The 24,219-nt window shown below is 35.0% G+C and overlaps 1 protein-coding gene across 4 annotated transcripts in view; it reads left to right on the plus strand.

Annotated features, from left to right (window-relative positions):
- Itgb8 (integrin subunit beta 8) overlaps nucleotides 1–9,380 on the plus strand; it is an 88,133-nt gene extending 78,753 nt beyond the window's left edge. For all 4 annotated transcript variants that reach the window (XM_063239228.1, XM_063239236.1, XM_003469807.5 and 1 more), the window contains 3 exons: nucleotides 530–636; nucleotides 3,706–3,869; nucleotides 3,963–9,380. In XM_063239228.1, coding sequence (XP_063095298.1) covers nucleotides 530–636; nucleotides 3,706–3,869; nucleotides 3,963–4,085 — 394 coding nt within the window. In that variant the 3' untranslated portion in view covers nucleotides 4,086–9,380. The remainder of the gene's footprint in view (nucleotides 1–529; nucleotides 637–3,705; nucleotides 3,870–3,962) is intronic.
- The last annotated feature ends 14,839 nt before the right edge of the window (nucleotides 9,381–24,219 follow it).

Raw genomic sequence — 24,219 nt, forward strand, 5'->3', positions numbered from 1 at the left:
TGGATTGATTTCTTGATACAGAGAGTGAGGATAATAATAATGCCTTACCATAGTTCTATGAAAGAAGTAAATGATTTATATTAAAAAATCTTCAGTGCATGACAATCACTAAATAAATGTTTGCTATTACCGTGTTTTACTTTTACTATGATTAAGAATGACGATGGCTATGAAGTGGTCTGGAAATATGATACACATGTGAAAGGTGATACATTAAATGAAGGTAACATTATTATTCTGCATTAAAATTTTTCCAGTAAAAATTATAGACTTGTTCGAAGACCACTAATCTATAAACATCACTGTACCTTCTAATTTATTCTATTCAAATTTTAGAACATTTACTTTCTCATGTTGCAAGATTTTAAAATTGTGTGTAATGATTTAAGTCATTTAGAAATACAGTATTTCAAAATAACAATGTGAATTTTCTGTAGTGCACCTTATTAAAATTTGGATTGTTATTTGTATTTCTCCATACAATGCATTAGAGCCTACACATTTAAAGAATAAATATATCCCCTTATAGGAACTGCATGCAATGCCTTCACCCTCACAATCTGTCTCAAGCTGTACTTGCTCAGTGTAAAACCTCATGTGCTCTCCTGGATCAACTTTATGTTGACCAAGCATCAGGTAAGCCAGACGTTTGTGCTCCAAGAATGCAGAGCATGTGTTAGGGTCATGTTCCCTAAAAGGTCCTGTAACTAACCATGCTAAAGGGGGTGGGGGTGCAATGGCTTTGATTTTTGTTTTATTATTAAACACTGCTTTATTTTTAAAACAGTTTTATTGAGGTTTCTTAGGTATATGAAAACTGCACATGTGCTTGTATGGGATTGGGTGAACTTGTAATTCGTGTGTTTAAAACTCTCAAAGATGGTTCTGCTCACTAGTTAGGTTTCCCACCTCACCTTCACAGCTGTCTTTCCACACTGAGCACCTCCATGGAGCGGCCTCCAAATGAATTGGCTAGCAAGGCCTCAGTTAAACCCAAAATACGGTTCCCCATGTAGAATCATTTCGCTAAAAGATAAGCCCTGTGGGACCATCATTTTTCTTCATAACTCAAACTTGCTTCTGATTCTGACCATCCTTACATCAGATCAACATTTGCTCTCATATTTCAAGTAAAGCCATAAAATTCTGAGCAACAGTGATCTGCTTTTACAGTATATGTAACTTCAAAAGAGCATTCCTGAACTTCTCATTCTGATATATTTATATTTAGGGGCATATAACTGTGTCATAATGGAGAGGATTTGGAACTTTTAGTCTGAGGATCTTGGCCTAAAGCCTTTAGCATTATTAGGAAATATCAGCCCTCCTACAAATTTCCCTGAACATCAATTTACTCATCTGTGAAAGTAAGGTAATACAGCCTCAAAGTCTGTAAGACATAAATGAAGCTGCAGAGAAGAACAAGCTTTCTCCCAAGCTTTGTTTTCTTTTTCTTTCACATCCATACTGATCTTAGTCCATAACGAATTTGGCACCGAAAAGAGCTCCATGTGCTGCCAGCTGGGGCTGCAGCAATCACTCCAGAAAGCCAAGTGCCTTTCTAATAAATAGGGCCCTTACTATTAACATGTCATTTATTACGTTGGGTAAACATTACTGTGACTTAAGCGTTATTACAAATAGTATTCCCTTAAATCTCTGTAGGAAAAGCCCTGGCCTGACCTAAACTAAGAAAAAGCATGGGTCAGGAATAAATGTTTGACCATGTGTGACAGCATTTAAAAATGCATGCAGATTTAAACCCTGGAAATGTCCTCTGTCTTAAGCCATGAGAAGTACTTCTGAAATGTCTCAGTAGTTAGAGGACTTCCCTCCTCTTGACAACTATTGTGCAAGAAGAGGGAAAGGGTGTTGCTTAGGCACCTCTGTTATCTACGCACTCAGTCACACTTAAAAGGTCTTTCTTTTTCTCTGGCTAAGGTCCCACCTGGAGAAGAGCCAGAAAGTAAGATCAAGCCACGTGCCCCCTCTGAGGCCCTGCCTTAGCAATTGAGTACCCTGAGTCAGCCAAGGGAAATGACTGTCTGTCCACACAAATGTCAGGAGGGTCATTAACCAGAAGGTGACTGTTTAGAACTCAAAGACTCCCTTTGAACACAGCATCTTAAATTGTGTCTCCCTGAGAATTGTAACAATGGAAGATTTACACCCCAATCTTGCATTTACATACCAATAAGTAGCCCAGGGGTCTGCCTTTGACCTTCTTTTCAAGGTCCTTTATCACTGACCAAAAGAATCTGGGCTCTGTGGGACAGGACCTCCTGTCCTTGTCACTGAGTTTTTCCCAACAAAGAGCACACTTAGCCTTCACTACAAATCTGGACCCACGTCACCTATGATTGGATAATGCTCCCTTCCCAGCCTTGGCCTTCTCCCAAGAGGCCTTCTCAGCTACAAGGGAGACTTCAACATTTTGACGAAAGCTCCCAAGGTCCACTGAACAGGCAGAGGAACACAGGCTTCTTTAGGTCAGGAAGTGATTTTACACATTTGGGGCAGCTGGTGAGTTCTGTGGAATACTTGCTATTTCGCAATGGTGTTCCTCTAAGAGTAGGGTGATACCTCTGGCAGTAACATAGCCTGCATATTTTTCAGTAAGACTTTGCCAAGGACTGGTGCTAACACAGAGGGTTAGCATGCCTGTCCTCTTAAAACAGCATTTTTTTTTTCTCCAGCTAGTAATTATTTGTTCTTGGAAAAATACATAATTAATTTTAGGAGCACATAGCATAGGTTTGGTTAAGGGAAGTAAGATGTAAACTAATAAAAAAGAGATTTGTATGTTGTCTCAAATTGGACACTCCTATTTCCTATGTGTGCTAATAATGAAAACTTATGCTGCAATTTCAGAGGAAATATTTATCTATTAGAATGATGACTGATTTTAGTTTCTGCAGATGTTTACTTTATTTTCCATTACTTGTGTGCAAGAAATGAAGAGAAAGCATAACAACAGATACATATGCTAATGCCCAGTTATTAAATAATTTTTTAAGTCCTATTTTTCACTTATGGTTCAACAATACACGCTACAAAAATTGCCCCTTGTTCTATCATGTAAAAATTATATTTGGGTAAAGGACTTATGAAATGCCCTAGTATAAATGACTGTACAGTTATGGCAGTGGTCTAACGTGGCAGAAGGCCAAAGCGGGAACACTTACTACTTCCTCCTTCCTCTTCAGCCCTAATTGCACCTCCCCTTCCTGTTTGTATGCACAGAGAATTCCAATCAGTTCCTCCCACGTCATCAATATCTGCTCCATGTGCCATTTCTGATTAGAGGCCATAGAACCCTCTGCCTGTCTGTATCTGATCGAAGGACACAGCCCAGCTGCCATGGGTTGTGTTCTCCTCACCATGTCCTCAATTCAATAAACCTGTTCATTTTGTACTTTTTGCTTCTCTATCATGCCAGAGAGAATACTCTAACAATTTAGACATATTCCCAAAGGACTAATACAATTATAGGCTCAAGCTGCAAAGAAATAATGTTATTAAATACTTTAATTGTAGCTATTTTCCAAAGGAAGGTTGTAATATTTTAGCAATAAATGTGCAATAAAGATGTCTTCTGTTTTGAAAATATGGATTTGTAAATTGAAATGTGAACTTCATTTACATGATAGAATCCTTTGATTTATTAAACTGATTTTCAATCAGGTCTTTCTTGTTTTATTACAGAATGTTTATCCAGCCCTAGCTACTTACGAATATTCTTCATCATATTCATAGTTACTTTCTTGATTGGGTTGCTGAAGGTCCTTATCATTAGGCAGGTGATACTACAGTGGAATAGTAGTAAAGTCAAGTCCTCATCAGATTACAGAATGTCCACCTCAAAAAAGGTCAGTGAATTCTACAAAATGGTGATTATCAGTGTATTAATGTCTAACAATATTTAGGCCTTAAATTAATAATAGTATTTCTTCTCCATCAAGGATAAGTTGATTCTTCAGAGTGTTTGCACAAGAGCAGTCACCTACCGACGTGAGAAGCCCGAAGAAATAAAAATGGATATCAACAAATTAAATGCTCATGAGACTTTCAGGTGCAACTTCTAAAAGAAGACTTTAAAAATATTCTGTGGGAAACTGGATTTTTAAATATTGCTCCTAAAAAATATTAAGTGTAAAAGTCACAAGAAGAAACAAATTGTTCAAGACCATGACAACTGTTGGTTGTATATTTGAATGAAGACTGACACGCATCCTCATTGCCATGTGACTCACATAGCTGCTGAATTTTTCAGAAAAAAAAATGTGTCTTACTACTGTTTTGAGACTAGTGTCATGTAGCACTTTACTGTAATATATAACTTATTTAGATCAGCATAGAATGTAGATCATCTGAAGAGCACTGATTACACTTTGCAGGTACCTGTCATTCCTGCGCTTCCCAGAGACACAATGTTCTTGGATAGATTAGTACTGTGTCACTATAAGGGTGCAGCAACAATCCTGCCCTGAACATGCGGATGAAAACATAACCCGGCAGTTACATACTAAAATTGCCAAACCCTTCAACTATTGGCAGTGATTAGCCAAGAATCCTAGGCTCGTTCAGAAGGTGAACAGATAGAACCATAATCTTAAGGAATATTGCTATGTGGTTTGATGCATGTGTTTATGTGTTCTCCTTTTTACAAAATGGATATTAATTCCAACAATCTCTCCTTTTTGCATTTATACTTTGCCTTTACTCTTTCCGGGATAAGTTTATATATGTCACAGATGACTGGATTAAATAAGTGCTAAGGTACTACTGCCATAAACCTGTAATACAATGTCACTTTACTAGAATAACTGGTTTTAAAAACTGAATGTTAAGAAAGGACACTGTAAAGTATCATCTAAACCTGAACAACTTCAGTATTTAAAGATGTGGTATTTTCTTACCTGGTAAACTGGATGGATTGTTTCATCATTTCACTAGTCTAATATGTAAATTGAAATTTACAAGACAATGAGAAACTGCCTCAAGCAAAGTCCCTCATTTGTAGATGAGTTTGCTAAGATTTGCTCCAAATAGATATAAATTTTTTCTAACAAAAAGCTATGTATAATCTTTTGCCCTTTAATGCAACCTAAAGATATTCTTTCTTTGAATTCATTCCAATCTAACCCATCAGATATCATGAAAGTGTAAAATTGGAAGAAGAAAATATAATGTTTTAGAAATAAGTTAGTTCTCTTTAGTAAGGGGACTGAAGCTCAGTAATTTAAATGATTTCTCAAAGAAATATCCAAGTGATGAAGTGGCAGCATTAGGTTGAGAGTTTATGTCTTCTAATTGCAAGCTAGTACTCATTGCACAATAGCATGCTACCTCTTGAATCTTTACAATACTCAATTGGCCAAGTTTTTAAAATCTGGTTTGCTGATGTAAATATATGGAGTTGAGAAAATTTCAAGGCAGGATAGAAAACAATCCAACTAAATTGTCCTTAATTGATTTCCATTCTTTCCTACTAATTAGCAGCATGGCATAACCCAGAGAAATCTCTTCACATTATAGCCTACAAACAGCGCCCCCTGGAGTTGTGCTTTGCTCAATTCCGGATTTCTTTTTAAGGTCTGTGAGCCCTAACTTATTTGAAGGAAACTCCTTCACATTGCATACCCCTATAGACCTATTCAGTTTGAGTTTATTGGCTAGCAGTACAACTGGCCTGTGTGAGGTACAATTTTACCTAAACAGCAAAGGAAATTATTTCAAATTCCTTTGAAATTCCCAGACTTTCTGTCTTCCAATATTTGAGTGAAAGTTCTAGATGAAAACTAACTTCCATCCTGTATTCTGCCCCAGAGAGAGCTGAAAATAATGTTAAGTTGTTTTAAGGCTGACAAACACAACAACTTCATTAACTGTCCTCTATAGCTAGCAGCTATGATGATGCTAAATTGAATATAATTTCCTTTCCCAAACAAGAAGTTGGGGACACTGTTTATTTCTGTTGTGTGACTCACTTGTACAAGAAAATTGTGGTTACTAATGACGATATATCTTACATCTTGTAGTCTAACACATATACACACCCTTTTATGAATACATAAATGAATGGATGCTTGAGAACTCACCAAAACAAAACATGGGAAGATAATCTATCATTGAAAGTGCTGACAGTTTAAAAATTAACATTACAGTGTTTGTGAACAATAAATTATTATAAGGAATGAGCAAAACAGCGTAATAAAATTAAATCCTTAAAAATTAAGGATTTATATATTTTAAACCCTCACTAATTTGCACTAACTTCCAAGTGGACCAAGTCTGTTTTCATGGGAAGGGTTAAACTTCCTTGTAGGCAATGCAGTGCTACATGGTGATTGTACTTATGTTTGGGATGTGTTGTGTGTTTTTTTTTTTTTTTATTTACTTAAAAAGCTAATTCATAAAGACTTTAGGGCTTATATTTTACTTGAATAATAATATTTTTTCTGTGTAATGGTTTGTGAGAAGATAATTAATATTTGACTAGTTATAATTAATTAAAAGATAAGGGGAAACAGGGTATTCTTAGATTAAATAATTTATGTAAATAGAACCTATTTTCAGCTACAGTGACCACAGGAACCTTTTGAGATTCATGGATATTAAATGCAATTAATGAAATTTTAACTTGCTAACAAAATTAGGAACTTGAGAAACACTTTGGTACAGTATCATGTTTGTGCCCTAAAATCTGCTAATGACTAATAAGAAATGTACCATACATACACTACAACATAACTGCATGCAGCTGATTTCTCTGGGACATCTTCACACTGTAGTATACATGTGTTTATACGTATCTGATATATTTTTGGAAAACTGCTGGTATTTATTATGCCACAGACATTCTGTAGAAAACTTAAAAATTAACTAAAAATCTTATGTCCCAAATGTTCGACTTAGTTTTGATTTATAAATATAACAAAAAAACTAGCTATTTCTAGAGCAAATTTTTCAAAATTCAAAAATATTAAAATTAGAGGTTGAAGGTTTAGCTCAGCACACCTGCCCGGCAAGTGCAAGGTCTTGAGTTTAATCCTTGCCAACTAAAGAAAAAAATAAAAAAAATAGATAAAATAAAATAAGTGGATACATCAGAACATTTCACCAAATAATAAAAATCTTTAAAGTACTTCATTTCCATTGAAAATATTTTATGTACACAAGCAGGCATCCATGAGACACTGAAATAGTCTGTGCTATATTTTGAAAATTTTACTTCATAGAATTGTACTCCTCCTGATACCCATTTACTAGATTAGATGCAAGGCTTTTCCTTACTTTCCTGAGTCCTATTTTTATCTACTTACTATTTCCCAAGAGATTTCCCTAAAACTTTAAGGTCAATAAGCCTAATTATGAAAAATAATAGAATGTAATGGTATAAATAAGTTCTTCACTTCCAAATATTGCTTGCTGATTTTAATATTCATTTGCGTCCATGTTCTAAACAGGGACAGATCTGTTAAAACTAAGAATTTTAAATTTTTACAAGTCAGCTTCGTTCCATTCTCAAAGATTCACAATACATATGTTGTCATAAGTGTAGAAAATGAATTTCAGTTACTTAGAAGCTCAATTATATTTCTATTATATTCTCTTTTTTACTTTTAATATTTAATTTATAAATGTATTTATCTAAACCTCCACTTAATGCAGTGCAAACTTTTTCAAAGGAGTATAGAAGGAGACTGCATTCAGATCATTTCCTTTTTCTCTTGTATTTCTTACATAGCAAATTTATTATGTATAACTGACTGTACATATCCATATGTGTCTCACTGATTTTAAAACACACACCTTTTCAATTTAATAACTCTGGAATTGTGATTTCCTGAAATTGCAATGTCTCATTGGCATCTTAGGTGCAGTGTTTTGAATGAATATTACACTAATTCAATTTTAACTAAACATTCATGACTATTGAAATACTCCTTATAAATGTTGGTGAATTCATTTATCATAATATATGAGGCCAATTTTCAATAAAATTACATTATAAACAATTTCCTTTTGTCAGCTCTGATCCTGCATATATTTAAGTTACAAAAGTTGAAAGCCCCAAAGAACTCTTATTCATATTTTAAGCCATGAATAATGATTTCAGCAAACCTAAGTTAACTGACAAGAATGGGTGAGTTTCTCCAACTGTTGTTAAAAAATTTTTATTCTTTCTAATTCTAAGGAATTTTTATAAGATCATCTCACATTTAAATAAAATTAACTGGATAAATGTCCCATCAAGCCATCATAATTAGGTGTTATAGCATCTTACGTCTCATTTCAACTGCAGGAGGAAAATAAAATACAACAAATCTGTCTTCTCCAGTTCTCCTACTTTTTGCTTTTCATCCTTTCTGTTCTTTTTATGATTTTCTTTCAAACCCATGTAATAACTGTTGTAAAATTGCATACCTACATTATTTTCATTATGTAAAACAATTGTTCAGCTTTCAGAGCAGCTTTTAATGAAATACCTGAAAGTCATAACACTACTCTTAATCTACCTGAAATACTCTTTTGCATAAGATTTTTATGTCTATAAGTTAACTCTATTGATCAGGTTTCCAGCCTCTACAACCAACTTTATCTACAATTGTCTAATAAAACAGTACAAAAACTGTAATCATCAAGAATTGAAAATATGTGATTTATATAGAGTTTAACAACTTTACACTATCCAACAGACAAATGTGATTTTGATAAGACTTCAACTTTATGGTACATAGATTTTATTAAAAATATTAAGTATAGAATATTTTAATTTTAAATTATAAGAAAATACAAATTTGCACATATTAATATAGAAATTCATTTGTGTATATTTAACATACTTTTAAAATTATTTTACATGTATCTGCTACTTTACTAAGGTTTTTAAACCTCTGCAAAAATAAAAAATGTTTTTAAATTATCAGTAACATAATCTTATTGTGTTTCACATAACATATACTGCCTTTGTAAAAAAATTAATATAGAATATATTTTTAAATTAAAGTATTTGAATATGGAATAGCTGTAAGAAAGAAGTAAATTCTTCCTGAACATGTTTCATATTGTTTCTGGCTTTGGATTATACATATAGCTACATTGCCTTAAATGATACAGAAGATTGAGAATATGATAATTTCACATAATATACTATGAACCTGCTCACACAACTCTTAACTGACTACTAACTTTGGTTTTATGTATTTATTAAAGAGCTGACACTGTAGATTGTTGTGAGATGTTTATTTTTTTAACAGAGCTTATTACCGTTATGACAAGGCATTTAATTAATGCACCATTCTGTTCAAAAGTAGTTGCTAATCAATATGAAATTTTGTGTTTTAAAATAAAATGTAAAGATTTAAGAATACAAAGGATTCTTCTTTATTTGTCATGTTCTACACGACCCTCAAAGCTACCAGACAACAGTAAATTATCACATCAGGAAATGTGGTTAACATCTGTTCACTGTTATCAATAGATGACATAACATAATTGTTAAAAGCTACTATTTGTAAGATATTGTGAGGCTAATGAAGCATAGGGCTATTTTAATTTCCCTTTCACTTTTCACAGCTGCTCAACAGTGAGATTAAAAGAAATCATCTAACATCAAAGAACTGAGAAGATGGCTAAATGTTAAAACAGGACTTTTCTACCTACATAGGACCTCCATCAATAAATGTATGGTAGAAATCTTGATACAAAGGGAATGTTTTCATAAATTTCAATTGCACATTCTAGAGAGTCACACTTAAATGAAACATATTGAATTCTTGTGCATTGTGTATTCTTCATTTGACTTATGGGAGAGAACAAGGCAAAAGAGTGGGGAGGGGAACATGTAAAACATTAACCCGTAGCCCCCTGTCCTTAGTGAAGTGTTAATTAAGAGTTTGAAGAAGAAGGTATGGTGCAAGGTCCCTTTAGATAGAAAGCTTATGTGTGAGAGATCAGATAGAAGCTATCAGAATGTCTCATAAGGCTTTACTTTGGAGAAATCATCCCAGTTGTGTCTGTCATACTCAGAACTCTCATTTTCTTATATGACTGTTACTTGGTACCATCCTCTATCCCTCTCCTTTAGTAATAGGCTCTGACTCCTGAGTTTCCACAAAGCACACCACTGAGACTGAAATTCCCATACCTCTGCAGCTGCCCTTGGGTACACTGCGATGGAAGAAGTATTACTTCACTGAAGCCCCAGCAACACCAACACTCTTTTCCCAATAAGAAAAGTGAGATGCAGAGAAGTTAAGGATTTTAAACAACTGTATATAGTCAGCAAGTAGCCAAGGTTAAATTCATACCCAAGGTTCATGTTTCTTTCTGAACGTGATTGGTATGCATTATAAGGAGAGATACTAGTTCAGCTATCACAGGTTAATCTTTGTCCCTATGCCCTATAAAATATATGCTATAAAGTTAGAGATGATGAGATATATGCACAAATATCACACATAAAAAAGGATCAGGCCCTAAAAATGACAGATGAAATGTGAAGGGCATGCAAATGCCAGAGTCAGGTGCATGAAGAGAGTAGAGGACCATAAAGATAGGCATTGGTATTTCAGGGAAGGTGAGTGTGTACACGCAGAAAGAGGAGGTTAGGGAGACCCTGTAAAGCATGATCAAAGGCAGAGAAGCATCCAACAACATTTAATTCTTGTTGAGATAAAGCATGGGCGGGGTGTGGTTGAATAGGCCTGAGATCCCAGCACTCAGAGGGCAGAAGCAGGAAAAGCACCATGAATGGGCCACTTGAGTTCACAGTGAATTCAAGGACAGCCTGAACTACATAGCTAGACTTTATCTCACACACACAAAAAGTATGGATAGTGAAAGACAGTAAGTCCTAGATTATGGAGAGCTTGATTTCCAGGCTAGCAATATCAAGATTTGATTACTAGGAAGAAAGAAACTTGTTTTTGCAGAGACAGGTCATATTATTGGAGTTAAATTTGTTGGCATATATTTACATAAACCATAATTTTTAAACATGAATTTTCATTCTGTCTAATCCAGTTGAAATATGATTTACTATTTAACAAATTAAATTCCTCTTAGTACTATCTTTAAATACCATTTAATACCAGTATGAAAAAATGAAAGTAAAATGTAAAATAACAGAGATCTTAGAAATCTAACCTCTTGGTGGCAATTGCTTTTGAATACAAGCGTATTTTTTTTGATTTTTTTTATTTAAGGAGAAAAGAAAAAAAAACAGTGAAAGGGTACAAGTTATACAGATTTACAGAAGAAAAAAATAAACAGTAGGAAATCACTAGTTAATGGATTACATATTGCCATCTTCGAAATTATTGTTCAAGTCACAAAATTAAAGATTGTAGAGTGGACATGGGTATTTTTTAAATGTTTCTAAGCACTAAGTATAGATACTGTACATGTGTCACACATTTATTGTAAAACTTCAAAATATTTAAACATTAAAATTAAATAAATTAATAATTTACTTTCATTCAATCACCCAGCTGATCATTGCCATATATTTCCAGGAAAACGCACACAACTCCATTTATAATTAAGAAATAAATACACTATTAATAATGGGCGCCTTCTGTTCTTCCTAAAGATTATTGGGGTTTATTTAGTGAGGCATATTTTTTATTCAAAAGTATACTAAATATTCTTTCATGTCCATAATTTGCAACTGTTTTAATAGGTGGGAACCATCCTAGCTATGAATATGCCACAGCTGTACCTCATTTCCATTGAGAAAAGAATGCACAGGATATGGTACCACGTACAAAGCATTGGGACCAACCTCATTATCCAATAAGAAGACATTAATTAAATTGCTTCTGAATGGGGGAGAACTGCATATTGACAGTGTAGAAGAGAAAACGGCAGCTTACTGAGGGAAATGTCCGTGTTGAGAAGGTTTGGGTTCATCTAGGCACAACAGGAGGCCATTTCAAATCACGACAGAGAGGAGGCAGGTCGCTGAGCATGAAGACTTTTTGTGAAGAAGTAAAGGTCAGACATAGATGGGGGGAGAGTATGACCTGCTGCCCAAATATTTGAGAGAAGTTGGGAATTGGCTAGACAAAGGTGATAAAGACATTTGTGAAAGAGAATTGCAATGTCAACTCCAAAAGGCCCTGCAGGCGCCTGTCCAGCCTGGATAAAACTTCCAGTCTAGTCTCACAAACCACACTATTCTTGCCAATCCATGACTTTCAGACTAAATTCTCATTTTATCAAAATATTTGGTCAGACAAAACTAAAGCTGAGAATTTTTAAACCATGTCAATGATCATGCTTTCAAATATTATGAAAATAAACCCGATTGAAGTATAAGAACCGTATCTTTGAGTATAATTATTTATATGGCAATACTATGGTCACAATTGGAAGCATTGGGGATCTGAGAGCTAAACTGCACTTTTGGTCTCAACACAGCAACCTGTGGCACTTATTTCAGCTAGTACATGATTGTTGCTCTGACTTCTTCCACTGAGTCACCTGAAGATCTGAAAAACTAGGCTGATGTGATGGAGTGGACTGGTAATCTCAGCACTCTGGGAGGCTGAAGCAGGAGAGTCACAAATCTGAATATAGCCTGAATATCTCAGTAACTTAGAAAGACCTTGTCTGGAAATAAAAGTTGAAATGATCTGCAGATGTAACTTTGCTCAAAAGCCCTGGGTTTAAGCCCTATTACATACAATCATCCATACATACCTACATGCATGCATGCATGCATTTTTAAAACTGCTTTAAATCTGAAAACATTTTCAAACTACACTGTTAAAGGAATGCTCTTTCTGCACTGGGCTTAGCATATTCTGTACTGCTCTTCCTTTCCAATATCCCCCCTAACTACCATTAAAGTTCTATGACATAATTATCCACTTTAGAAAATTTGTATTAATCTTTAACAATGTTTTTACATCTTTCCTATTAGATATAATATAATCGATAAGTGCATAGTGTTATTAAAGGGGGCTGTTTGTCAGCAGCAGCTGCAGCAGCATCACCTGAAAATCTGTTAGAAATACAGAGAGTTGGTCTCTAGCCCAGACTATCTAATGCAGAAGCATAAGAAATGAGGCCCAAGAATGTGCTTTAACAAGCTCTTTCATTCCCAAAAGGTTTAAAAAACACTTCCATAAAGAGTAAAGACTGGCATCAGGAGATCATTATTGTAGACAATTTACTGATCTTTTTTATTTTGTCTTTTTGAGACAAAGTTTTTTTGTTTTTTGTTTTTTGTTTTTTTTGTTTTTTTTTTTTGTCTTTTTCCTTTTTATTGGTACTGGGGATTGAACTCATGACTGCCTGCTTGCAAGGCAGGCGCTTATGCCACTGAGCTAAATCCCCAGCCCCGAGACAAAGTTTTATTACATAGTTCAGGCTGGTCCTGAACTTACTTTGTAACCAACCTAGGCTGGCCTGGAACTCACAGCAATCCTCCTGCCTCAGCCTCCTAAGTGCTGGGATTACAGGTGTGCACCACCATACCCAGCTTTATAGACAGTTTTATCAGATTTTGAGGCAAAAACATAGTCTTCAAAGTTGCATTCAAATTTATCATTATTTCACTAAAATTTGTTATTATTTTGTTGGTTATTCTGCTTGAGTGTGAGTTTAGAAAACCTCACCTCCAAGAACACCACTTAGTAAAGACTCACAAATGAGGAGTGGCATTCTAAGTCAATTAATAAGCCCCAGATGATTAAGAAAAGATGATTTTGCTTTCTGTTCCTTCTAAAGATTTTTGCATTTTACCAAGAATAATATATTACTACAAGTGACAATTGAAAATTTTGCTCTTGTTTGATACGTTGATCATTTTTTTAGTTTTTTGGTCTACAATTTCTAGCAATAGTCTTTTCCCAACAAAATGTGATTGCTTACATATTTTCTATGAGTTAATATCAATGGTGAGTCATTAAAAATTTAGTAAGTTAGAAAGTTGCCATAAAAATTCCCGTTGAGCCTCTGAAAGAATAAGAAGGTACAGGATATGCAAAGGGCATCTATCTCTCTGTGCTCAGTGTACAGTGATACTCTATAGGATATATTATCGTAGTAATGAAAATGTCAAAGACAGTACGAGGCCTTCATTCAGCATTTTCAGATTGTCAAAAGAAATGGTGTTGAGAACCTGTTTTGGGGAGTCTGAGTCCTCTGGACTACACAGTATATAAAGAGAGAGCAAAAGAGAAACAGAAGAAAGGAAGACAGAGTTGTTTGAAAGATCCCTGCTGTGAGTCTCCCCTCTGCCTTCTTTGGGATGGGGTAAGGCATATTCCCTCCACCTTCAACCCAGTTGGGTTTCAAAGGAAACTAATAGAAACTTTAAAGTTTATTCACTACAATTAGGCCTTAAGCCTGAGAAAATCTTTGCAATAGCGGAACATGAATAATACATAAAACTATGGCTTGGACTCTGTCTCCTCACAGGAAAACTGTACTTGTTTTGTTCTGTTCTTCGTAATTACAATTACATTTTTATTCTTACCCTACAGGTTAAAACAGTATTTGAAACAATAAAAAATTATTATCAAGACAATAATATCATACTCTTTCCAGAAATCACTTTGATATAATTTATAAATCCTTATCCCTTGACCAAAAAATGTTAAAAAAGCAAAAAATTTTACTTAAACTTTTTTCAATAAAACTATGATTTTCTAAAATTCATATAAATATATAATTTTGTACACTTGAATTTAATGAGATTACTTTGTATGAAAATTTTTAATTTACAGATTTATTCTTCAAATATTGGTTATTTCTCAATTGTTAATTTCCTACATCCTTTTGTTAAACTAAAAACAGAAATTCTGTTTAAAAAACAGAAATCAAAATACTTAAAATGACCATCATGGTATCCATTTGTCCTGGAATAAACTGTAAAAGTACCAGGGACTAAGCTCAAAGTTTCCATTACCTTGTTCCTTGTGCTCTGCTGACACAAACTCTACGAAGAAAATCATGCAGAACTCTGAAAAAAGTCAGATGAGTAGAATGGAAACTATATTTGCCATCTTCTCATTTTCCTCCACTATTAAAAAATACATATGCAATTTAAGTTTCTTCCTACTGTCTTAGTCATGTAATAAGAATAAGCATACATCTAATCTCTTACTTGGTAAGGGAGAGAATATGGTCTAATTAGTCAGCAATCACCTGAAAACAAGAACAGAATAGCAGAAGCCCACACACTTCCAAAGAACTGGGGAGAAAATAAATGAGGTCTTAAAAATGGTGGCGGTGAAGGCGGCAGTGAATTTTCACGCTTGATGTAGGTGGCTCAATAAGGAAAAAGTCAAATGGAGAAAAATTTTACAGGAAAAATCCCCGTCAGTTACTTTACCATCTTTCAAAGGCAGGCACACACGCACACACACACACACACACACACACAGACTGTGCGACATCACAGCAGTCATGACACAGTTTGCCAGGGTTTTTTCAGTGTTGATCAACTTTATGTATCAATTTGACTGGGCCATCACACCCAGATTATTAGTTTGGAATGAGGTTAGTGTTGGAGTCTGCAGAGTCTGAGTAAAGCAGATTGCTTTCCTTAATGGGGTAAGGTCTCACCACCATCCAGGGAATTACAGGTCTTCCCAGAACCAAATGCTGACCTCACTGAGCAAACGCAGACCCCCCCCCCACACACACACACAGCCTGCTACAGTGCTTGCTTTTCCTGGTTCTGAGGCAGGCTGCCTTTGGACTTGAACCGCAGCGCTTTCGAGTCTTCTGCCCGCCAGCTTCCCCCATCAGATTTTGGACTTTCCAAGTCTCCACCATCACATGAGTCAATTTCTTAAAATATCTCCTACTGTAAGTAGACATCTTATTGATTCCGTTTCTCTGGCAGATCTAATTCACCTCACCTTCCCGATTTCTCTTACCATAATCAGCTTTCTTGCTGTAATTTCCCTTAGAATAATCTCACCACACCGCATTTTTATATCTAACCTGTTCGTAGTAATAACAAAGTATGAACGCTAGCAATATTTAAATTGCATTTGCTTTTAGGTCAGATATATTGTGCTCTAATTTATTTTACAGAAAAAGTTCCTCTTTGGGAATACATAATTAAATAGATTTTGACAAATGTCTTCATCTAGTCATAAAACCACTACAATGATGAAAATAGAATATTTCTGTTAACATCAGAAGTTCCTGATGCCGCTTTGGAGTCAGTTGTGCCTGTGTTTTCTCAGCCCCGAGCAATTATGATCTGATTTCTGTCCCTATAGTCTCACCTTTACAGAAAGTAATCAATATGGAATTGTACCTCATATAGCCTTTTGTAGTTGACTTCTTTCACTTAGCATATTTTTAAGATCCAAGCATGTTTGCATGTGTATTACCTTTTCATTGCTGAATTATAAAGTTCTGGTTTATGGATGTGCTGCATTTGATTATCTATTTGCTGGTTGATGAGTATTTAGAATATTTCCTTCTGGGGGGTGATTATAAGAAAACTGCTACAAACTTTCTTATCCCGATCTCTGTACAGACATGTGTTTTAATGTCTCTTGATTAAATATGTAGGGATAAGATTATTAGGTCAAATGCTAAGTATATGGTTACTTTATCAGCAACAACCAAATTGTGTCTGCGAAGCAGCTGTGCCACTTTACATTCTCAGCTGCAATAAATGAGTCTTCTGTTGCTTGGTATCCTTGCGAGGGCTTTGTAGTGTCAGGTTTCCAAGAGCCATTCTAGAAGGTATGTAGTACTTTTTCTTTCTGGTTTTAATTTGTACTTTCTAAGCGACTAACAATGTTGAGCGATTTTACATGTGTTTTTCTACCACCAGCAGTGACCAGGCTCCAAGATAAAGCCCCAAAGAAGGCCTCCGATGCAGAGATTCCCACCTAAATTGAATAAACTGTGTAACTAAGAGGATATCACAGAAGTGATGGTATTAACTCCTTAGGATATCACAAAAGGCATTGTTGCTTCCTCCTTAAACTCTTTTTCATTTATCCACTTTGAGGGAAGCCAGCTATCATCCTATGATGAAATTTAAAAAAATAAATAGATCCACACGATGAGAACCCAAGGCTCTATTAGCCAACACCAACGTACCAGCTATGTGGGTGAGAGCTTTTCAGAGTAGAACCTGAAGCACCCCAAAGGCTTCAGAAGACCCCTTCCTGCTCAATATCTTGATTACAATTTCCGAGAAACCAGAAGGACCAAGAGGCTGTTTCAATATCCTAAACTCCAAACCTTCCAGTTAATAAGTGCTGATTCCGATTTTACCAAAACTTACCAAACTTTGTGGTTAAACTGTCATGCTATAGCAGGTAAACTAAGCTATCATACCATTCATATCTTCTCTTTGGAAAAATGTCAGTTCAAACCTTTGGTGTGTTTCTTAAATCAGGTTATTTGTCTTCTTGTTATTTGAACTAAGTGTTCCTTACATACTTTACGTCCTCCATAAAATATGTTTTCTGAAAATATTTTCTCCCCATTTTTAGCATGTTTTGTTTTTATTAGTTTTTCTGTTACTAGTAGCATATTTCTAGTTCTATATTTTGAGAAATCTAATTTGTCTGGCTTTTTTGCTTTCTGATGTTATACATGCATAATCTTAGCCTAATGAAAAATCTTAGATTTTTTTCCTACATTTTCTTCCAGAAGTTTAATAAATGTAAGTCTTGTGTTTAGAAGTATGATCCATTTTTAAAATGACACTAATTCATTTATTATAATGTCTAATTTTCCAGTGTCTCTCTGAAACACTAACTTTTGTATCTTTGTCACAAATAAATTGACTACATATGTATGACTCCATTTATAGACTTTGTTCAGTCTCATTGATCTGTATGTCTTTACAAGTGTTTCACTGGTTTGATTACTCTAGCTTTACTGTAAATCTCAAATACTATGAATTAACCAATTTTGTTTTTACTTTTCAAAATTTTTCTGGCTATTTAACCTACTTTCCTTTTGTGTAAAAATTTTAAAATATATTTCTCAGTTTCTATTTAAAGACTGCTATGTTTCTGAGACAGCTTTGAATATATAGAATAATATGTGGAGAATTAGCATGAGGAAAATAATTACTCTGCTTCATGGAGCATAGTATATCATTCTGTTTACTTCAACATACAGATTTCATACATATTTTATTACAATGATTAAGTATCTTATATATTAAAGGTATCTTAAGGGTACTGTTTAATCAATTTTTATTTTTTCATTCTCACTATAGAAAACATGAATTTTGTGTATTGACTTTTCATCTTGTGACATTTCCAAATTCACCTACCAGTTTTAATAGCTATTTTGTATGTATTCTTGGCATTTTCTACACACACAGTCATGACATCTGTGCCCAGAACACCCCCCGCCCCGACAGCGCAGTGCAGGAATGAAGGGAAGATGAGACACTGTCTTCAGCCTCAGAATAAGGGCACTGAGCCCTTCACCATCACTTAAATTATAGGGTGTACCTTCTCACACCTTCCCTGAGTCAAGCTGAGGAGATACCCTTCCGTTCCTAATTTGGTGAGGGCTCTTTCATGACACGTGTTGAATTTTGTCAAATTCCTCATTGTATCTAAACACCTGATCACACTCCTACTGCTTTTTTAGAAAGTTTTTACAGAAGTTTAAATTTTTTTACTGTTTGGGATCAAATAATCTACGTACTGTTTAAAGCCCTTCCACAGCATGACTTTGCTTTATTTATTCGACCATGGTTCTGAGGAGATACAGTCTCAAGCCGGCCTACACTGTGATCTTTCACCCTCCTGCTTGGCTGGTGCCCGTCCTTTGATCTGCTGTGTGTGCTCTTTGCCCTTCACCTCTATGGATCCATGTCTCCCTTCCAGGTATAGCTTTCTTTCCATCTTCATGAATCTTCTGTACCCTCCCTCACTGTCCTCGCTGTAGGCCAATCTTTCAGATAGGAAATCTTTCCCAATCCATTCTTTATTTGCAAACAGTAACACCACGAACAGGGAGAAGTTTCAGAGAGAAAAGAAAGGCGTGGGAGTGAAGACACGAGTCAGAGGGAGAGGACTGGGGACAGGACAGAATATCTGAGCATAACAATGAATGTTTTTCTCCTTGTGCGATACAGGGGATTGCTTGTGTTAGTGCCGGGGAGATTCCAGTAATGTTATTTATAATCACAGATAATCCTCCTCCCACCCTTACAGCTCTTGGAACAGTAATCTGGGAGACTGTAATCAGCTGCTTTTTTTCTTTCTGTGAGACTGCAGAGATAAATAGAAACTCCCGTTCGTCCCAAGATCCTTTGTAAAAGTCTAAATTCAAGAATAAGGTAAAATGTTACACTTATTTATTCAACAAATGCTTAGCAGCACTTTGTACGAGACACTTCGCTAAGCTTTAAACAGGATGTATAAATAAAACCTATTCAACTTCTCTGAGTTTCAGCTGTGCATAATGTTGTATATATACTTATGCACTGTGTTGAAATCTCTATCCCTTTGTAGTTCCTCACTCCAAAATGCACTCAGTTTCTAAGAATGGAAAAGCCCTATTCAATCTATAAATACAAAAATATTTTTTCCCAAGAGCACATTAACATCAATTTTGGCACCGATATCAGAATTTCCTGTGATGAAACTGGCACTGCTTTTCACGGAAGTGTTTGGCCACCTATGCTTTTGGATAACTTGAGCTTTGGCCTTAACAACAGTCTCCAGATGATTATTAAATTACCTGGGTAAAGAACTTCAGATTGCTAAATATTTCTTTTTAAAGTTGATTTAGTGTGGGAGACATATCTCAGAGTAACTGCCTGGGAAAACAGAAATTGCCAAATTTTGGATTAACACCACTTCCACCCTCAGATCTGAATTCTGAGACACAGCTGTGAAACTTTGGTGATTTCCATGATCCAAGATGAAAAACAAAGAAGAAACTCTTATACTTATGTAAGAGGTAATAGTGGGGACTTTTCTCTCTTATAGTAGAACTGAGATGATTAAAGTTTGACTAAAATTTATAGCACTGTACAGTCAAAATCAAATGTATAGTTTGCACAGAAAATTCTAGTTTGTTGTAGGAGAAATTATAGTGCAGAATATGTGATGATTCGGGTTTCACGTTATTCCCAATCAAATTCTTTATGCAAGTCCCAGTTCTACCTTGAATAATGTAAGAGTCCTCTGGCTGGAGAAATCTCTGAATTCCCCTTTCTTCAGTCTTCTGAGTCTCTTATTTTTGGTGTGGTTTTCTAATTTACCCTTCTCAGTCTTAAGTAAATAATTTATCAGTTCTACGGAAGATGTAAGTGTTGAAAAATAAACCCATAATATAGTTTATAAATAAAAAATGTGCAACATTGCTGGCTACTCAAGAAGAAACAACATGAGATTCCATCTTACTCCAGAAAGAATGACTATCATCAAAAAAACCAAATAATAACAAATGTTAGCACACGGCTGCATATAAAAAAAGGAATACTTCCATACTGTTGGTAGGAATATAAATTAGTAAAACCACTATAAAAACCAGTGTGGAGATTCCCCAAAAAGCTAAAACTAAAAATTACATTTGATGCAGCTCATTCTTTTCTAAGTATCTTCCTGATAGAGTTAAAAGCATCATTTTACAGTGACACATACATACTTATGTCAGCACAAGTCATAATAGCTAAATGTTGGAAGCAGTTTATGTGTCCATCAACAGATGCATGAATTTTTAAAAATGTGGTATTTGTACACAATGGAGTACTGTTATGTCATAAAGAAAGATAAAGTTGAGTTTTTATAGGAAAATGAATGCACCTTAGACTGAGATGAAAATAAATCTGATACACAAGTGTAAATATCATATTGTTTCTCTTATATAAACAAAGAGAAAATAAAAGATAAATAATAGGAAGAAGAATGATAGACTTGGGTTATCAAATGGGAAGGGGATTAAGAGACGAGAGAGGAAAGAGAACTGGGGAAGGGGTGAAAAGAACTGGGATGTGGTATGTACATGTAACAACTCCAAAATGGGAATGTAACCATTATGTAATGCAAACATTTACTAATAAAAGCTGAAATAAAGGATTTTTTAAAAGTATACAGGTATGAGATGAGATGAGTCTTTGTTACTGCCTGCCTGTATCATCTATGAAAATCAGAAGAGTCTACCCAGAATATCAGAGTCCAGAGAGAATGTAGGCAAAACGAAACCCAGAGCAGAGTGAGGATTCCTGTGAGTGCGAAGGTGAAGCCCATTGTGGGACAAATCTCTACCAACACACAGAAGGCTGCCCTCTGTGTATCTCCTGAGCCATCTCACTCTCTGTTCATACTCTCCTCTTTGTAAGGTGTGTTTGCTGTGTTATTTGACAAGATTCAATTCTCCTATGGAGAATAATAAAAGCAAACACAATTGAAGAAAAGCATGAAAATATTAAACATAAATCATAAGTATAAAGTCAGCTTGTGAAGCACAAGGAAACCTTGTAGGCGTTAAGCATAAATAGTAAGTTGGTGATCTGTGAGGTATGTTGGATACAGGTAAAGTAAAAGAGGACTAGTGTTTTAAACATGGGTAGGGATAGGAGAGCAAAAGACACCCAAAAGTAATGATCTATTACATGTTAATGAGATTTAAAAGATATAAAATATAATAACCACAAAAAATATTCATAAAATTTTTTAACTGCTTCTGCTCAACGGTGATAACTATTATGAGTTAAATGTCCACTACCTAAAGCATACAGATAGAATCCATCCAACTCAGAAAGCTAATGAGAAACCGCAGGGGAGGTCAGGTCCAGCAGCCCGGTGTCTCCTCCACAGCAGAAGTGTTTATTAAACTTGGATACTTGCCCACTGCTGAGTGCCTTGTTCACCCTCAACCCTTGTCCTTTTAGTCACAAAGAATATGGGAACAGCTGCAATGTGGAGAGAACTGTAAGATGTGTGAGTATAGTCCTCCTAGCAGTCCACCTTCACTTAAGTGTGCTGGCCTATCCCATCTCTTTCAAACCCTGAACTTTGATGATATTAATTTGATCTCTGAACTTTTCTGTTCTTTGAAATGTATGACAGCTTGCCTGATTATATACTTGGATGCTACCATTGTATCAAGGTCATTTCCATATGATACCTCCTCTCCGATTCCCATGTTAACAAAATCTTGCTGTCTTGGCTGGGGCAAAGCAATGGCAGGTATTTTTTCAGACTACAGATGATGGTGTTGAGCACCTCTAACTTTCTCTAAGGCTAAACCATGAAGTGCTTCCCCATATATTAAACTTTTAAAATATGAGTAGTTTTCTTTACCTTAGTAATTCCCATTGTGGGGTGGAACACTCTGTAGACATCTACCAAGTCCACTTTTTTCAGTTTGGTTTAGTTCCAATATTTCTTTGGTGATTTTTTTTTTTTTTGTCTAATTGTTATATTTGTGACAGTGGGGTTTTAAGGTCTCCCATTACAATTGTATTAGTGCTTAGTTGATTTTTCATGACTGTTAATGTTTGTTTTATGTAGTGGGTGCACTGATATTTGGTGCATATATGCTTATTATTCTTATCACTTCTTCTGGGAGTTTACCCTTGACAAGTATTGTCTTTGTCTCATTTGATTAGTCTTGGTTTAAGTTCACATTATCTCAAACGTAATAGCCACCACTGCTTTTTACTGGGTTCCCATCAAACCAAGTATTGTTTCTCATTCTTTGACATTCAGCCTATGAATTATTTTGAGTTAAATGTGTTTCTTTTTATGAAGTACATTCTTGGATCTTGATTCATTCTCCCATTCTGTTTCATTTGACTGGTGAATTAAGATGATTTGTTTGAAGGTTAAAACCGATCTAATTGATTTATCTCCATATTATTTTCCTGTTGTTTGTATCCTGTTTTTTCCCTAGGTTTAACTTCTTGCCTTTCCTGATGGCTTCTTTCTATTGGTATTCTTGGAATTGTGGTCCTCATCTCTTTCTAGAAATCCTTCAGAGCATTTTGGAGAACTGGTTTAGTGGTTATGCATTTCTTCAGTTGCTCTTTGTCAAGGAAAAATAAATAATTATTCTGTATTTCTCATTAATTTTGAAAGATAGTTTTTCAGGATATATCAGTCTGGGTTGGAGGTTGTTTTCTTTAGGGCTTGAAATACTTCACTCCATGATCCTCTTGACTTGAGGGTTTGTGTTGAGAAGTCTGCCATGATTCTGATGGATTTTCCTTTATAAATGATTTGTTTATTTTCTTTAACTACTTTTAATATTCTGTTCTTGAGCTAAATTTCTGGAATCTTGATTATTATATGTCCTGGTATAGATTTATTTTGGTTATGCCTATTTGGAGTTCTACATGCCTCATTTATTTGTGCACTAAATTTGTTACACTCTTTTGGGAAGTTTTCTGCCATAACTTCTGTGAAAAGGTTTTTTTTATGTTTGAATGATCTCCAGCGCTCACTGACTCCAAGAAATCTTATATTGTTCTTCTTGGATTCATCTTTCAGCTGTTGGATTAGTTTTTCATGGTCCCTTGCTTCTTCCAAGAGGTCTTCCTTTTTATGATCATTAGTTGCCATTCCTTCTTATAGATCTGATATTCTGTATTTGCCTTCAGTCAATCTGTTGTGTATATTTTGAATGGAATTTTTAATCTGAATATTTGCTTGGCTCTATTTCATGGCTTTCATTTTTTCCCCTAAATTTGGCATTACTGTTTTCACTGATTTTCCAAAGCTGCTCTACTTTTTTTTTAATCTGTGTCTACGATAGATTTTCTGGGCATGACTTTCATTTTGATCATCATTTCTTTTTTTTTAACTTAAAGATTACTTTATCTGTAGCCACTTTCTTTCTTTGTTCTTTTTTTTTTTCCACTTCTACTGCTATCATTTCAGAAAGTTCCAGTGTGTGACTTCTGATTTTTTCTATCTTGTACTCTGAAATTGTCCTTGGTGGGCTGGAGGTCTAAGGTTGTATTTTGCTTCTACATCTTGTCATTTTCAATTTTCAATTTTTTATTTTGTATTATTTTTTATGTTGATGCTTGTAAATTCCACATGGTAGGTAGCTTTATCACTAGTATTGAGGTTTCCCTAGGAAATGTCTATTCCTCAGAGATGTCTTCTAGGTATAAGTGGTTATTGGTCTTTGTGTTTATCCCTAGAACCTATCTTTCCAATTTATTAAGAATGAGAAATTAGTACCTGTCCTTTAGTACTGAACTATGATGATGGTTATTACCACAGACAATCACAGTGA

The sequence above is a fragment of the Cavia porcellus genome, unplaced genomic scaffold (genome assembly GCF_034190915.1).
Source record: "Cavia porcellus strain 051 isolate PalLab524CR breed Dunkin Hartley unplaced genomic scaffold, mCavPor4.1 scaffold_2, whole genome shotgun sequence".
Classification (NCBI taxonomy): domain Eukaryota; kingdom Metazoa; phylum Chordata; class Mammalia; order Rodentia; family Caviidae; genus Cavia; species Cavia porcellus.